The 15,628-nt window shown below is 55.7% G+C and overlaps 1 protein-coding gene across 6 annotated transcripts in view; it reads left to right on the forward strand.

The window, feature by feature from the left end:
- The window catches only part of PIP5K1C (phosphatidylinositol-4-phosphate 5-kinase type 1 gamma), a 50,175-nt gene that overhangs the window by 12,620 nt on the left and 21,927 nt on the right, over positions 1-15,628 (forward strand). For all 6 annotated transcript variants that reach the window (XM_070373925.1, XM_005895947.3, XM_070373927.1 and 3 more), the window contains exons 2-3: positions 13,122-13,150; positions 14,563-14,655. In XM_070373925.1, the coding sequence (XP_070230026.1) occupies positions 13,122-13,150; positions 14,563-14,655 (122 nt within the window). The remainder of the gene's footprint in view (positions 1-13,121; positions 13,151-14,562; positions 14,656-15,628) is intronic.

The raw sequence follows: 15,628 nt of genomic DNA on the forward strand, positions 1-15,628 counted from the left end.
CCTGGGGCAGGACTGTGCCTGGCACGTGTGGGGAACAGTGAGGGGGCTGTGTGGTGGGAACACAGGGAGTAAGGGCAGGAGGAGGAGGGGGTGAGGGCCGGAGGACCCACCATGTGGACTGCTCTCTGTCTGCTCTTCCCCTTTGTCCTCCAGGGGCCATGTGGATACCAGGCAGCACCCATTAGTTACTGCCGTGTAACATTATCCCAGAGCGTCATGGCTTAAAACAGCGAGAAACACCTGTCATCTCACGCTTTCTGTGGGTCGGGAATCCAAAGGGTGGCTTAGCACCACACCTCGTGGCTCCATCTCTTAGGAGGTCGCAGTGAGGCTGTGGGCCAGGCGGGAGGAGCTGCCCCCAGGATGGAGCCTCCATTCCCTCATGTGTAAAATGGGACGCTCCTAACACCAGATGGTCAACACTGAAATCAGATTGATTATATTCTTTGCAGCCAAAGATGGAGAAGTTCTATTCTATACAGTCAGCAAAAACAAGGCCGGGAGCTGACTGTGGCTCAGATCATGAACTCCTTATTGCCAAATTCAGACTTAAATTGAAGAAAGTAGGGAAAACCACTAGACCATTCAGGTATGACCTAAATCAAATCCTTTATGATTATACAGTGGAAGTGAGAAATAGATTTAAGGGACTAGATCTGATAGAGTGCCTGATGAAGTATGGACTGAGGTTCGTGACATTGTACAGGAGACAGGGATCAAGACCATCCCCATGGAAAAGAAATGCAAGAAAGCAAAATGGCTGTCTGGGGAGGCCTAACAAATAGCTGTGAAAAGAAGAGAAGTGAAAAGCAAAGGAGAAAAGGAAAGATATAAACATCTGAATGCAGAGTTCCAAAGAATAGCAAGGAGAGATAAGAAAGCTTTCCTCAGCGATCAATGCAAAGAAATAGAGGAAAACAGAATGGGAAAGACTAGAGATCTCTTCAAGAAAATCAGAAATACCAAAGGAACATTTCATGCAAAGATGAGCTCAATAAAGGACAGAAATAGTATGGACCTAATAGAAGCAGAAGATATTAAGAAGAGATGGCAAGAAAACACAGAAGAACTGTACAAAAAGGATCTTCACGACCAAGATAACCTCGATGGTGTGATCACTCACCTAAAGCCAGACATCCTGGAATGTGAAGTCAAGTGGGCCTTAGAAAGCATCACTACGAACAAAGCTAGTGGAGGTGATGGAATTCCAGTTGAGCTATTCCAAATCCTGAAAGATGATGCTGTGAAAGTGCTGCACTCAATATGCCAGCAAATTTGGAAAACTCAGCAGTGGCCACAGGACTGGAAGAGGTCAGTTTTCATTCCAATCCCAAAGAAAGGCAATGCCAAAGAATGCTCAAACTACCGCACAATTGCACTCATCTCACACGCTAGTAAAGTAATGTTCAAAATTCTCCAAGCCAGGCTTCAGCAGTATGTGAACCGTGAACTTCCAGATGTTCAAGCTGGTTTTAGAAAAGGCAGAGGAACCAGAGATCAAATTGCCAGCATCTGCTGGATCATGGAAAAAGCAAGAGAGTTCCAGAAAAACATCTATTTCTGCTTTATTGACTATGCCAAAGCCTTTGACTGTGTGGATCACAATAAACTGTGGAAAATTCTGAAAGAGATGGGAATACCAGACCACCTGACCTGCCTCTTGAGAAACCTATATGCAGGTCAGGAAGCAAGAGTTAAACTGGACATGGAACAACAGACTGGTTCCAAATAGGAAAAGGAGTACGTCAAGGCTGTATATTATCACCCTGTTTATTTAACTTCTATGCAGAGTATATCATGAGAATCGCTGGGCTGGAAGAAGCACAAGCTGGAATCAAGATTGCTGGGAGAAATATCAGTAACCTCAGATATGCAGATGACACCACCCTTATGGCAGAAAGTGAAGAGGAACTCAAAAGCCTCTTGATGAAAGTGAAAGAGGAGAGTGAAAAAGTTGGCTTAAAGCTCAACATTCAGAAAACGAAGATCATGGCATTCGGTCCCATCACTTCATGGGAAATAGATGGGGAAACAGTGGAAACAGTGTCAGACTTTATTTTTCTGGGCTCCAAAATCACTACAGATGGTGACTCCAGCCATGAAATTAAAAGACGCTTACTCCTTGGAAGGAAAATGATGACCAACCTAGATAGCATATTCAAAAGCAGAGACATTACTTTGCCAACAAAGGTCCATCTAGTCAAGGCTATGGTTTTTCCTGTGGTCATGTATGGATGTGAGAGTTGGACTGTGAAGAAAGCTGAGTGCCAAAGAATTGATGCTTTTGAACTGTGGTGTTGGAGAAGACTCTTGAGAGTCCCTTGGACTGCAAGGAGATCCAACCAGTCCATTCTAAAGGAGATCAGCCCTGGGTGTTCTTTGGAAGGACTGATGCTAAAGCTGAAACTCCAGTACTTTGGCCACCTCATGTGAAGAGTTGACTCACTGGAAAAGACTCTGATGCTGGGAGGGATTGGGGACAGGAGGAGAAGGGGACGAAAGAGGATGAGATGGCTGGATGGCATACCAACTGATGGATGTGAGTCTGAGTGAACTCTGGGAGTTGGTGATGGACAGGGAGGCCTGGTGTACTGCGATTCATGGGGTCACAAAGAGTCGGACACGACTGAGCAAATGAACTGAACTGAACCCCTGTCTCATCAGATGGGGCTGTGTGATCACCTTGGCTCAAGGGACCTCAAAGTGCAGGAGCCCCTGTGACACCCCTGGAGCCCAGCCAAGCATTGGGGACCTGGCTCGGCTGCCAACTTGCCAGGGACTTTGGGCGGGTTGAGGCCCTTGGATTCTGGAAGCCCCCTGGGAAGTGGAGCCTGGGACTGAATGTGAGAACAGCCCCCACCTGGCTGGCAGCACCACCCCGCCAGTGACCAGGGGTCTTCCAGCCACGGCCCCCACCTCACCCTGAAGGCCTTGTCTGCTGGAAACCAGTATGGCATGTGTCGTCTGGTGCAGTGTGTGTCGCCCAGCGCGGGCTGCCGGAAAGTAAAAATGTACATCTGGGAGGAAAACTGGGCCAGGAAGCCTTGTACACCAGCCCTGAGACAGCACGTGGCCCTCCACTGGACGCCTGCGGGGTGAGCGGAGCGCTATCCCTGGGCACTCTGGCCATTGTCCTCCATTCTGGCCCCTGTCTGCTGTCCGCCTCCTGAGCACTGGGCCCTGTGCCCTGGTTTCCCCTGGGGAGCCCCTGCCCACCCCCCCAGGCAGGGTGCTGCAGCCCTGGGTGAGCAGGACCAGGCCCCACAGGGTCAGAGCCTCCCTGCCCTGGGACTTCGCAGGGGACAAGAGGAAGGGGCAGCTGGTCCACCCCTGGGCCCAGGCGTCTGTTGGGGGGTCAGCACCAAGGACAGCAGTGCTGCACCGGGGAGACAGAGCCCAGCGAGGCTTGAAGCCCATCACCACGACCTCTTTGGTCTTGCTGGGTTGCAGACCTTTTTTGTGAGGAGCTGGGTGGTCTGTGTGGGAGCCGACGCAGCTGTGATTGTGAATGAGCGGGAGGGGCCGTGCGCCAGTAAAACCTTGTAACGACTGCGGTGAGTTTGGTCCATGGGGCAGGTTGCTGGCTCTTGATTTACATCAACAAATATTCTTCCCCCCACCCTCACCTTGTTTCTTCAAGGAGCATCCATCGTGTTTCTGTCTCGACTCACATCCGAATACCCCTTCTCTGAGCCCAGTTTCTTCCTCTAATAGGAGAGACTACCAGGATGTTGCTTAGACAGGCTGGGCTGGAAGCACCACAGTCCATGGCCGTAGTGGCTTCCAGCCCTTCATCTGATGTCCAGCTTGAGGGAACATGTTGGAGACACTTGGGGCCTGCATTCCCACCACTCTTCCCCGAGGCTCCTGACAGGGCGTACTCTCAGCCTCCTCCATGCAGCCCTTCTGGGTTTCTCACTCAGCCGATACTCACTGAGGTCCACACCATGCCCAGCCCTGGGCGGGTGCCGAGGCATCCAGGACAGGAAGTGGAGCTTTTGGTGGAGTTGGGAGGGCATTGGGGGCAGGATTGTCATGTGTTATGCAGAGGGGGTGATCCAGGCCACCAGGGGAGGATAGAGCTGGGGCTGCTGCGGCCCCAGGACAGGCGTGGGGAAGGTGAGCTCTGCCCAGGTGTGAACCAGACACAGCTTCCCTCTCCTTAGCTCTGCATCACAGGGGTGGAGCCGCGCCCTACCCAGTGATGGTATGGGCCCAGTGGAAGACCTCGCACAACCAGGCACGTCTGCCCAGCGCAGAGCAAGTCACTCATCAAACCCCCCAGGCCCTGGGGCTTGCTGGCTACGCAACCTCAGTCAGGCTATGTGGCTCTGACCCCGTTATCTGGAAACTGGACACCAGAACCTCCTCCACCCGCCGCACCCCCTCTCTCCCCTGCTCCAGCCTCGGGGTAGCTCTCAATGCAGCCAGTAGTGACCTTGCAGCCTTTGAAGTCACCGCGCCAATGGGCCTCAGCCTCTCCAGCTGTAAAGTGGGTTGAATGGCAGTTATCTCCTGGAGGTGGTGAGAGGGTTGGAGACTTGGCTGGATAGACCCTAACCCAGGGAGGCTGTGTGTGTGTGTGTGTGTGTGTATGCACGTGTGTGTGTGCGCACATGCTGTAGCCTTTCATTACAGTGCACTTCAAACAGAAGACAAAACAGACTGGATAGTGCAAGTAAGTGCATTTTTATCACGAAATATTTTAAATACCAGAGAGTAATATAATAAGCAGCCACATCCAGGCTCTGCCTCCTGTCCCACACATCTTTATATGTGCTCCATGTCTCCCCCCAGCACTGCCTGTGTCAAGTCAGGTCATCCCCTGGGTGCCATCCTGGGCGCTGCAGGGTGCTGGGCACACCTCGCCCCCATCCACTGGATGCCAGCAGCCCCCAGTCATGACGATCACAGATGTCCCCAGACATTGCGCAGTGTCCCCTGGGGGCAGGATCACCAGGGTGAGAACTGCCTTTAGGGCACTCCCCTCACCCGGACCCCTGGGTGGCCTTTGCTGGGTCTCCTCTAACCTGTCACAGAAAATGTTTGCTGACTCCTGACTTAAGGGAGAAACAAAGATTTGTTTAACCTGTATAGTAACACATTGGTGTCTTTTATATTATTTTGAATTTTTCTAGGTACTTAAACTCTTTTCTTACTAAACATCAGGCAAGGAGCCAGTTCCCTCTGGAGTGTTTTATCCCTAAAGCAGGACCCTGGACATAGGGGATGCTCACTAAGTTTGTTAGGTGTGCTCATGTATGTCCGCTGCTGCTCACTGCTCACTGGGATCACTCACATTTGTGGGCAGAACTTCAAAAAATATCTCCCCAGAGTTTGAAAACACCTGACATGAAAGGTCAAAATTCACCTTTAATGTGGAGGAAAAATATTTTATTAAGAACATTTTCAGTTGTATGGAAAAGTTGAAAGAATTGGAAAGTGGACAGTCACTCATTACCACTCAAATCCTACAATGGACGTTTTGCTGTGTTTATCTGTCGAGCACCTGCCATCACTCATCCATTACTCTCTCCATCTAACCTTTTGAATGCATTTCAGAGCTGCAGACATCAGCACACTCCCCTGGAAACACTTCAACATGTGTTTCATTAACTAGACTTTGATATGTTCCAGCATGTTCTTGGTGTTCATGTTCTTGGTAATGTTAACTACTCTGATCACCCATTAACTTTAGACTTCTTAGCCTTCCCTGTCGTTAGTTCTGGTGGTAAAAGTATGAGATAACAACAAAAATATGAACGTTCTTTATTCTGTCACTGTGTGATATTTACCCCAGATTCATACCTCTTCAGTGTCACACCAGGTGTGACCCTGGGGAAGGAAAGATTAGCAGCTCCCTTATAATGTCTGTTAATCAGAGAGGTCGGATCCAACAGATAAAAATTAACTCAGGTGTGAAACCAGGGACAGGCATGCGTATAAGAATAAGAGCAGGTGGTGGTCCAAAGGGCAGAAACTCTGCATCTGCTTGCAATATGACCGCAGGTGAGTTACTGGTATCTGTCTGGCCACATTGCTCTGCTCCACTTAATTCAGTGCTTCATTATGATGGTTCTGTTAGATTTAGATTTTGTAAAAAAAATTTTTTTTATCTTTTCAATTTTCATTCCTTTTCTTTTTTCTTATTTTATTGCATTGGCCGGTTCTCCCACTGAAGTGGTAGCCCTCACAGCTGCACTCTGCCTTGTGGTTGATGTTAATGTGCTTACTGTTTGTACTTTTTTCTTCTTTTTTGGCTACATTACATGGCTTGTGGGATCTTAGTTTCTTGACCGGGGATTGCATCCATGCCCCTGCAGAGGAAGTGTGGAGTCCTAACCACTGGACCACCAGGGAAATCCCCTGCTTGTTTTTAAATAAAGGTTGTTCCTGTCCCCCAACTGGATGCTAGGGGCTCCCTCCCAGTATATATAATCCCAGTCGTGACGACTACAGACATCCCAGGAGACGGGCAGTGAGACTGTCTACACACGCTGGAAGCCCCCACCCCTACTTCCCCCACCCCCCGTTTCCTCTAGTTTCTTAATAGCTTTTTCAACATGACTTTTCTGTTGAATTTTATGGAATGCTGTTCTGGATTCTGAGATATGATCATAAAGTTTTTACCTCTGACTTGGGACTACTTCCTAAATTTTTCCAAACCCTTGCTTCCTTCTGTAAAATGGTGGTAAAGAAATGAGATCACTAAGTCAGATGGTGCCTGGCTCAGGTGCTCACAGGCGCCCTCTGGCTGCTGTGGGAGGAGCAGACCGTGAAGGGCGAGAATATGGATCCAGGCGAGTGAGCATGCTGGCCTTGTCTGTGTAGATTTGCTCATTTTCCAAGAAACCCAGGTTTATCTCCAAAACATTGTGACTTTGAAAGTTGACTCAACTCTCACTGACCCTCTCCCGCCAGAAAGAAAGCCCAGGGTGGGGTTCCCAGTGGCATAACTGGAGGATATAGTCACCAAGCTTGGGGCTGTGGAGTGGGCGGGTGGGTGGGGGGCCTGAGTTCACACCTCTGCCTGTCACTTTCCTATGGGGACCACCAGCTTCCAGGTCCCCATGCAGACCGGGGAGGCCAGTCCCTGTGTCACCCAGTTGGCGTGGAGTGAGGGGACGAGTTGGGGGCGCTGTCGGACAGGGCCCGCACAGTGGGGAGTGTGGTGCTGGCTGTTACCGTGTCGCTGCCATTATAAACGCCTTGTGTGGGGGTTTCCACCATGTGTAGACAGTCTCACTGCCTGTCTCCTGGGACGTCTGTAGTTGTCACGACTGGGATTATATATACTGGGAGGGAGCCCCTAGCATCCAGTTGGGCAGCCAATGTGGCTCCACATCCACAACACCCCAGATGCCCCACAGAGTGGCCCTCCCCTCGTGTCTGCAGTGCTGGGGGCCTGGGTTAGCGAATGGGCCTTGGGGTGCCCGGAGCCCTGCACTCTTCGCGTCCTATGCAGCACACTGAGGAGAGGCCGGGCTCGCAGAGTGTCGCAGCTCAGCTGACAGCTGAGAGCCGTGGTGGGGTCCCCGTGCTTCTGTCTGGAGTGATTGCAGTGTACGGAGGCTGAAAGAGCAGCAGCAAAACCTTGAGCTTGATCATATGTGTCTTCCCCTCTCCAGTGACTGTTGTTTACCATGTTTTGTGGACATCTCGGTCCAAGATGGGTCAGAAATAGGACAAGTTGGCCCTTCCCCACAGGAGGTGAGGGAGCGCCAGCCTGGAGGCTTGGCTGCCCTTCCTGAGCTCAGACACCTCCATCTGGCTGCACGACCTCATCTCGGGGTGGGGCAGGGGACCAAGGTCCTGCATCCTCCTGCTTTGCAGTATCACTGCTGGAGGAGTGGGGTCTGGAGGAGGTCCTGGAGCCACATGTCACTGGGTGGTGGTTTTGCAACTAACGAGCTTCTTCCTTTAAAAAAAATTTTTTTGAGCCATCGTTTACATAGTATAAAATTAACTCTTTTAAAATGTGCAATTCAGTCATTATTATATTTGCTTTGTTGTGCCACCACCACCAAAATCTAATTCTAGAATACTCCATCAGTCCCAGAAAGCCCTTAGCAGTCGCCCCCCACCTCCTCCCACTCAGCCCCTGACAACCACTCACCCACTCTGTGTCTGTGGATCAGCCTGTTCTGGACGTTTCCCGTCAGTGGAATCACACGTTGTGCGTCCTTCTGTGTCTGCTGCTCTCACTGAGCATCGTGTTCTCAGGGTCCATCCATGTGGTAGCGAGTGTCGGGGCTTCTCTTCGTGGCTGAGTGATCTGTCGTGTGGGTACCTTTAATACTTTTGTGAATGTGAGGAACGCAAGTTGGATGGAGGGCATGAAGTGCTTACTTCTGTCTTCATCTCCCAAAGGCTGAGACTGGGTCCTTATATTCCTCTTGGAGATGCTCTCGGCCTGGAGGAGTGGTCCCTGGATCAGTTAGCTGCTGCTATGTAGCAGCCACCTAGAGCCGCAGGGCTGCAAATTGCACACACCTACGATTTTGTCGTCTGGGTTGGGTTTAGCAGGCGGCACACCATCTAGGAGGCTCCTGCACTCACAGGCCTGGGGGGTGGGGGCTGCCTGGTCCTGCCCACATGGGTCTCCTGCAGGGCCTCAGCAGGGACCTTGTGGCTCAAAGCCACCCACCTTCCTCACGCTGCAGGGTCCCTTCTGCTGGGTTCGGTGGCTCAGGGTGGGTTACCTGGCTGCAGGGGCTGCAGCCTCCTGGCGTCAGCCACAGAGCCCTCCTTGTGGGTTACAGGCAGATTTCCCTTGGTGGCTTGTGGGTGGCCTGTCCACTCTGGTCATGGTGGACCAAGACTCGGTGGGGGCGGAGCTGGCCTAGGGGGACTTTGCTCCTGTGGCCAGACCATTCCAGTTGATGGGAAATGAGAGAGCCCTGGCCCCAGTGCTGTTTCCTAGCTCAACTGCCTCATACTGTCTCATTTGCTCTGAGTCATGGGGAGCAGCCCTCCCCTGGGCACGAGGCGGGCAGTGATCCCACAGTGACCGCCTCAGGCCCCCCTGCCCCTCTCTGAGGAATGCTCCCCTGTGCACTCCAGACAGCTCTGCAGGTGACAGGGCAGACCTGATGCCCCGTGACTGGGGATATGGAGAGATGATACACAGGCACCAGGTGGGGCCCAGTGCTGGAAGACAAAGCCAGAAGGTGGGGAGAGTGGCCTGGAGTTAGGGGGGCAGTCTGGGGTGAGGTGATCAGGGGAGCAGCTTATCTGAAGGGTTGATGTCTGAACCAGGTATTGGCTGAAGCAAGGGAGCAAACCCTGCAGAGGTCTTGGGAAGGTCATTTCATGTGGGGAGAACAGCCCATGCAAAGGCCCTGGGGCAGGACTGTACCTGGCCTGCTGGAAGCGAGCAGCAAGGAAGCCCGTGTGGAGCAGAGTGAATGAGGGGGAGAGAGAGAGGGAGGGAGCACAGGAAAGGTTGTGCAGGGCCCTGTGGGCCCTGTAGATGACCTGGGCTCTTATCTCCAGGGAGGTGGGACCCAGGAGGGCTGTGGGCAGAGGAGGGGGCCAGGCCGGGGCGGGGCCTGATTCTGGTGCTCACGGGTACCCTCTGGTGGCTCCTCTGGGGAGGACAGACTTGGCGGGGGGTGGAGGGTTGGGGGGCAGTTTTCCACGTGTACAGGATGGGGGCTGAGAGGAGCCAGGCAGAGGTGCACTGTGAATGGACTTCGAAGTAAAAATAACCTAGTGTTTCTGCTGAGGGATAGATGATAAGGCCCCCCTGCCCCCGGTCTTTGGGGTGTGTTTTCTCTGCCTCAGTTTCTTCATCAAATGTAAGAGAAGTGGTCCTGTGTATGCTGGGGGAGGGGTCCCTCACCAGCAGCCTTCGTGGGCATCTGTGGGGGGGCCAGCCCCAGGCACAGCTGTGTCCCCAGTTCCCCCCCAGGTCTCAGCCCTGCCTCCCGCCTGCAGCGCCTCACGCTCTCCCCCTCCCCCGGCTATTTTTAAAACCTAATTTCCTCGAAAACGGGGTGGCTCATTCAAAAGATAATTGGTTACGTCTTGGGCTAGGAGGAGCGCAAGATCTTGGTCCCTGCTGCCCCCAGCCTGGATGGCAGGAGTGGGTGCAGGAGCCACCTGGCTGCCTGGCGCCAGAGCTGATGGGCAAGGCTCCAGAAGGGTATTTCAGAGAGGGGGTGGACGCGCGGATGGTGGGACTCAGGGGGAGGGGGAAAGGAGGCCCCTAGAGGGGATATCGGGGTGCATGTCTAGGCAGAACCCTGGCTCAGGTGTGCTGGCTACTTCTTGCCCTTGCTTCTCCCCCGACTCTGCTCCTGCCCTGGGCACTCCTGCCTGTGACCTGGGCTGGCTCAGAGCCTGCCTGCTGCCCTCCTGGCCTCATGCCTGGGGGGATTCCAGGTGGGGTAGGGCTGCCCCTTTATCAGCCAGTCAGTGTCCCTGAGCAGGGCAGACCCGGCTGGACCTCACGTCCGGCACTGGTGTTGGCTGGGCCCCTCCCTCACAGGCCTGAGACTGCGGAGGCCTTGGTGGTGGAGAGGGCAGGGACCATGGTGTTGGACTATCTCAACCCCGGGATGAGGGGTCAGGAGCTGCAGAGAATGTGGGTGGGCCCAGGGGTTGGGCTCCAGGCTCAGGTGCTCCAGGCAGACTGAGAAGGAGATGCCTGGGGCCCCCAGACGAGGTCTGGAATGTTCCATTCAGTCCACTGGCACTTCCTGCCTCATCCCCCCTTCCTTCCCCCACACCCCAGATGCAAAACCGTGAATTGTTCTGCTGTTGCGCAGCCAACGAAAATATTATGTCAGCTTCCCAGCACCTTCCGCCACCCCCCCACCCCCAGGCCTCAGGGTGGGCTGAGCCCAGGTTCGTCCTGTGGCCAGGGAGCCCCACATGTCGCAGGTGGGCATGTGGGCTGCTGTGTCCCGTCCTGGCGCTGTTACGGCTTTCCGAGGATCCGTGGGCTGTGTCCTCCAGGAGAGTCCCTTCTGTGGGCCCTGGTATCATGAAGCGCCGAGCTGGCTGCTCCCTGGCCTCGGTTTTCCTGTCTCCTGATAGCGGGTGGGTGGGGGGTGCACTGCAGGCAGAAGAGTGCTCAGGAGAGGCCCCACCCCAGCCAGCCCGGCTGCACCACGGCCGTGCCATCTTGGTTTTGTGTTCTTTATTGACAGATAATTCATAAATACCATAAAACTCATTTGTAAGTGTGTAGTTCAGTTTTTCCTGTATCTTTACAGTGTTGTGCAGCCATGACCACCGATTGCAGACCATTCTCATCCTCCTGGAGGAGGCCGAGTCCCCATTAGCCATCCCCAACCCAGCCCTGCCCCAAGCCCAGTGGACAGAGAGCACGTTCTGACCCCTGACCCGTCACCTGGGCCTGCTGCTCTCTGGTGGCCCTTGCCCACCCCCCAGCTCGTGGGCCCAGGGCTGGGTCCTCAGGCCTCTCCCCTCCCCCACCCCCACATCTCCTGGGTGGTCTTGTCCACTCTTGGGGCTCCAACCCCATCTACACCCCGACAACTGCCTCCAGTCCTGCCTCCACCAGGGCCTCCCTGAGCTCCTGACGTGGGGTCCAGCTGTCCCTCCCATCTTCACGCAGGGGTCTCACACTCAACATGGCCACCCTGCCCCCGACCATGCCCCACACCTCTCCTGCCCAGCCCCCATCCTGGCTGAGGCAGCTCCATCCTTCTGTGAGTTGCTCCAAAATCCTTAGTCATTCCTGACGCCTTGCTTTTCTTCAGTCTGCCTCCAGTGAGCACGGCCTGTCCGTCCTGATTCTAGATCTTCCCGGATCTGCCCACTTCTCTCTCACCTGCTTTGTGGTGGTCCACGCCATTATCTCCCCATTATCTCCCACCTGGACCAGCGTGCGCCGCTCCCCATCTGTCCCCCTACGGCCACAAGGGGGTGCCTTTGAGCACCTGAGTGAGGTGTCCCCACCTTACCCCAGCCCTCCAGGGCTCCCATCTACCTGAGGTAAGAGCCCAAGCCTTCCCTTGCTGATCTGACCCCCACCTGTCTCTTCATGTGGTCCTCCTGGCACTCGCTGTGCTGTCCAGACCCTTCTCTGCCCCCCCTTGACTGTGTGCCCTGGAAGGGGGGGCCAGGACTGTCCTAGTCACCACTTGCGTCCCCTCCACGCTGACACCTGGCAGACACCAGTGTGTGAGTTCCCCCTTACAGCTGTAACAGATCACGACAGACTTGACCTGCTAACTACACAGATTGATTATCTCACAGTCCTGGAGGTCAGGAGTCCAGCTGAGTCCTCACGGAGCTAAATCCAGGCGTGGGCAGGGCCTGTCCCTCCGGAGGCTCCAGGGGAGCACTGGCTCCCCCGTTTTCCAGTGTTTTCCAGCTTCTAGAGGCACTGCGTCCCTGGCTCAAAGCCCTTCCCTCCATCCTCACAGCCAGCAGAGCAGCATCTCCCGTCTCTCTGTCTCTGAACCCCCCCTCCCTCTTATGATGACCCTACAATGGCACTGGGCCCCCAGGAATCCAGGATCATCCCCATCTCAAGGGTTTTAACCCCCCCAGCACAGTCCATTCTGGGACCAGAATATGAACATTTCAGGGGTTGGGGCAGATATGTGCTGAGCACTCACACTGAGCAGATAACCCTCAGCAGAAGCCAGCTTTCTGGGTGAGGACACCAGCGCAGCGGAGCCTGTGCTTGGCCTGAGGCCCCTGAGGAGCTGGGCTGGAGCGGGTGGTAGTGGTCCCAAGAGGTGAACGTCGCTGGCCTTCCACAGGGACCGTGGGGATGGGGGCCGTGTGGATGAGTGCTGTGCGGACAGGGGCCCTGTGGACGGGAACCAGGGGTGTCCTGGCTGGCTGGCTCTCCATCACCCGGCTGCCTCGGGGGCTGGTGCAGTCACTCTAGCCTGGGCCGCAGCCGCTGGTCACTGCTGCCCCCCCGTGCCTGGGGCCCTCCCAGCAATGGGCTGTGCCTTGTCTCCACCCGCCCTCCCACTACTCCTGCCTGCAGAGCCGCGTCAGCTTGGTCGCTGCGCGTCCACCCCCACATTGCGTCTCCCTACCACCTCCCCAGGGGCGCAGGGTGCGTGTGTGGGGCAGTGCTGATGGCAGAGGCCAAGGGTCCAGACTAAAGCGTCCCTTCTCTTCCTCAGGTTCGGCCCAGAAAAAGACCCCAGCAGAGGTGAGTGTCCTCGGGGGCCCACCCTCCCTGCCTCCTGAAGGTGGACGGGGCAGCACCCTGCCCTGCCCATGTCCTGCTCCGTGGCCTTGGGCATCTCACTGCACTTCTCTGGGCCTCCAATGCTGCCATAGCAAATAAGCACTTGTCGTCAGACAGTGGAAACCGTCTGTCCCACCAGCATCTTGAGTTTCTGGGAGGGATGGGGTGGGTGGGGAGAGCCCCGAGGAGCCTGGAGAGGATGGCCTCCTGCCTGTCAGCAGTGCCTTCAAGCCGGCCTTCCCCCCTACCCTCTGCTGTCCCATACCTGCCCACCCAGGGTCCCACCGGTCCTGTCCTCAGGCAACTTTTCCTGGTGGTGGCCACTTGGGTGAGCCCTTGGCACCCTGTCTCTAGTTTGTTAGTTTCCGGTCACTCCTGGAAGCCACCTGCGAGGGGCCTCTGTGAGCCCTGTTGTCTGAGGAGCCATGGACAGCAGGTTAGAGGACCCCAGGTACAGCAGGAGCCAGCCTGACATCCATATTCCCTCCCAGCCAGGCTCCTCTCCCAGGACACTGCTGGGCACCCAGGGTCCTTCCTAGAAGGGCTTTGCCCATCTGCTGGGGCTCTGGGGGGTGTCCAGCTGACAGGCAGTGGGGAGCCAGCGAGGGGTGCAGAGCAGGGCTGGCAACTAATGTTGCCTGAGGGAAGCCCGCCCCCTGGTGGCCAGTGTGCAGAACAGGCTGGTCTGAGCGCTGTGAATGGTGGCAAGTACACACCATCTGCCGGCCGGCCTCGGCCCGGCTCTTGAGCTGGTGTGTGTCCTTCAGGCCCCGTGGCCCTGTGCACCATCTTTCCCCTGTGATGTCACACATGGGGACCAATGGCTTCCACATAACTTTGCCAGGATGTCACACCTGTGCCATGGAGCTGGCAGGAACCAGCCTGCTCCCAGACCAGCGGGACCTCTCCCTCATCCAGGAGGAGATACTCTCATTTCAGTTCAAAGGGTTTCACCCAGTCACGTCTGGGAACATCTGTGGTTGTCACAACTGGGGGGCTTCTGGCACTGAAGAGGTGGGGCAGTGATGTTGCTCTGCACCCCACAGCACCCAGGATTCCCCCACAGAGAGTGACTAGCCCCAAGTCAGCAGTGCTGGGGGTGGGGGTGACCCTGAGGTTGGGGCTCTTCTCCCTGCAGAGGGCCCAGGCTGCTGACCTGCTTTTCTGGAGGAGCCGGTGGTCCTGGTCTGGGTGTGGCCCCCAGATGTGGGATGTGGGCCCCCAGAGAGAGGAGCCCCCATGCCCGCAGCCTACCCACCCAGTCCCCGCCCCAGACTCCAGCTGGGCCCAGTGACAGAGGCCTTTTCTGGCCAGGATTTCCAGAGCGTTCTGGTTTCTTGCCATTTCTGAACTTCCTGCTTCCTCTTCCCCAGGTCCCACTGATGACTGGACAGCCCGGCCCTGGCCATGGGAAGAAGCTGGGTCATCGGGGCGTGGACGCATCTGGTGAAACCACCTACAAGAAGGTTCCTGCTCTGCCCTCAGTCAACGGGGGTGGGACAGGGGGGGCCCCCACATGTACACGGGGCCCACGGAAGGTCAGGTGTGGGCCGTTTGTGGCTGGAGGCTGCACCACCTGCCTGGCTCCTCAAGTCACTGTGGCCTTGACTGTGACCTTGGGCGAGAGGAAATTGCAGCTTCCTCCCGTCCCTTGGGAGCAGGGCGGAGGTGAGGTTGGGCCAGGGCTGTGCGTGGTGAGCTGGCCCTGCTGCTGCTGGTCCTCTCCGCCTGGTCGCACCTCCTAAAAACACCCACCTCGCTAAGAGCGAGTGTGTGAGTGAGTCACTCTTCTGAAGTGTTCAATTAGACAGTTTTTAGAGTATTCAGAGCTATGCAGCCATCGCCAGAGTCAATTTTAAAACGTTTCCCTCACCTCAAAGGCCCTGTCCCCATTTGCCTCCCCCAGCCCCTGACAACCAGGAACCCACTCTCTGTGTCTGCGGATCGGCCTGCTCTGCACGTTTCCCATCAGTGGAGTCACACCCTGTGTGTCCTTCTGTGTCTGCTTCTTTCACTGTGTGTCGTGTTCTCAGAGTCCATCCACGTGGTACCAAGTGTCGGGGCTTCTCCCCTTTTTGTGGCTGAGCGATGCTCCCATGGGCGGGGGGACTGTGTTCTGTGTATCCACCCTCTGCTGATGGACCCTCTCTGACTGTTGTGAGCAGTGCTGTTGTGAGGGCTTGTGTCCAGGTGATTTTCGGGACTGCACTGCCCTCCCTGGGCCGCAGTCCTAGCAGTGGAACCGCTGGGGCCCCCCGGGGGGTCACAGGTAGCCCTTGGAGGAGCTGCCACGCTGTCCACAGTGGCTGTCCTGTTCTCCATTCTTGCCAGCTGAGCACGGGGACCCCACTCCCCGCCCTGTGTGGTGCTTGTCTGTGTGATCTGTCCCTCCCGGCGCATGGGCAGCAGGTCTCACCGTCTAGATTGGCACCTTCCCAG

The sequence above is a fragment of the Bos mutus genome, chromosome 7 (genome assembly GCF_027580195.1).
Source record: "Bos mutus isolate GX-2022 chromosome 7, NWIPB_WYAK_1.1, whole genome shotgun sequence".
Classification (NCBI taxonomy): domain Eukaryota; kingdom Metazoa; phylum Chordata; class Mammalia; order Artiodactyla; family Bovidae; genus Bos; species Bos mutus.